The sequence below is a fragment of the Rhincodon typus genome, chromosome 19 (genome assembly GCF_021869965.1).
Source record: "Rhincodon typus isolate 14 chromosome 19, sRhiTyp1.1, whole genome shotgun sequence".
Classification (NCBI taxonomy): Eukaryota; Metazoa; Chordata; class Chondrichthyes; order Orectolobiformes; family Rhincodontidae; genus Rhincodon; species Rhincodon typus.
Window position 1 is genome coordinate 33,734,672 of NC_063350.1, and position 1,728 is coordinate 33,736,399.

The following is a 1,728-nucleotide window of genomic DNA, read 5'->3' on the forward strand; positions in this document are numbered from 1 at the left end:
CAAGACAGTACGGCGCCCCCTCAGCGCTGAATCCCCCACTCCTGGGGCAGTGCATCACCCCCTCAGTACTGACCCCGGGCAGTGTGGTACCCCCTCAGTGCTGACCCCCTCCCAAAGTGCCTATTTGCTCACCTTGAGGCCTGGGAAAGTATTACTGAACAAACTGGTCATCCTCCGGTGTGACAGCAAATCGCCGCTGGTCACCATCTCGTCCGCGCCCTCCTTGGTTTTGCCTTTGGACCTCTGGTGGAGCGAGTCCGACTCCTTCACCTCCCGCACGGCTTTACCTCCTTCCTCCGCCGCCCTGATGGCCAGAGACAGGAGCTGGCGGAGGTCCACCTTCGTCTCCCCGCTCCCCAGCCCCGAGCTGCCGAACCTGGAGTACAGGTAATAGATCATGCCGGTAGTCAGCAGGATGCAGAGCAACACCCGACCCCGGGACACACTCACCCCCATTGGAGCCATCAGCCCTCCCTCCTCCCCCTCTGTACCTCACTATCCCCTTCAACACACCCCGACAAGCTCACTCCCCTTCCCCAGCTGACAGCAAATCGAGCGAGTCTCCTTAGAAAACGTATGCGGAAGTAAAGCAGGAAACAAGCCGCTGGAGTGTGTGAAAGCAGAGTGTGCGAAAGCAGAGTGTGCATCGTAGACATCATCCCTCAAACGCCCTCTGCCTGAACATATCCATCATTGATGTTTAGTTCCTTTCTGGGAAAGTACAACGTTTACATCGCACTTTAAAGGTAGAAAAAGTTGCCCTGTGGCTTCAATGAGTCCAACTAATGTTAAGAGGACAAGAAATCAAAGGAAAAACCGGTAAAACTTGTGAATATTGCATCCCGGTTATCTTGTACTGTCTACTTCAGAACAGCGTTACAGCACGACCAACACATTACTTTCTAAGTATTATTGTTTTGTAGGAGGTTCACTACACTGATTCTAGACATAAGGGGTTTGTCTTCCGAAGAAATTAAGCAGTTTAGAGTTGAGAAAAAATGAGAGACGATCTAATAGAGGTGTATTAAAATCCTGAAGGGGATTGACAAAGTAGATGTAGAAGTGATGTTCAATAATAACCAAAGAACTGCATTTGCTGGAAGTCAGAAGCACAGTGAAATTGCCGGACAACAAACTCAGCATATTTGGCAACAACATCTATGGAGGGAAAGCAAAGTTAACGTTTTAGGTCCAGTGACCCTTCTTCAGAACTGATTGTAGCAAGGAAAAGGTTGGTTTCTGTACTGTAGATGGAATGGGGGAAGGGGGGAGCAGTTAATGACGGGTGGAGATGAAGCCCAAAGAGAGAGAGGGACAACAGTTGTTGGACAAAGGAATGGCTAAAGGTCAGCTGCGGGAATGAATAGCTGCAGTAGGGACCATTAGGGGAGATAATGGGGATACAGGAATAAGAATTTTGTTTTATTATTCATTCATGGGATAGTGGGTGTCACTGGCTAGGCCATCATTTATTGTCCTGGAAAAGGTTTGTGAGCTGGCTTCTTGAAAAGCTCCAGTAGTTGGGGGCCTAGAGACACATAGAAGGAACAATGATATTATTGCATGTCAGGGTGATATGTGGCTTGGAGGGAACTTGAAGGTGTTTCCATGCGTTTGCTGCCCTTGTCCTCCTAGTTGGTAGAGGTCATGGGTTTGGCAGGTGCTGTCACAAGAAGTTGGTGAGCGACTGTGGTGCGGAATGTGATCCATACAATTATCGATGGTAAG

General features: G+C 49.1%; 1 protein-coding gene across 1 annotated transcript in view; it reads right to left on the bottom strand.

The window, feature by feature from the left end:
* bpnt2 (3'(2'), 5'-bisphosphate nucleotidase 2) overlaps nucleotides 1–537 on the bottom strand; it is a 43,460-nt gene extending 42,923 nt beyond the window's left edge. Inside the window, exon 1 of the mRNA XM_020532020.2 lies at nucleotides 133–537. Within this exon, the coding sequence (XP_020387609.1) occupies nucleotides 133–465 (333 nt within the window). The 5' untranslated portion in view covers nucleotides 466–537. The remainder of the gene's footprint in view (nucleotides 1–132) is intronic.
* Between the last annotated feature and the right edge of the window lie 1,191 nt (nucleotides 538–1,728).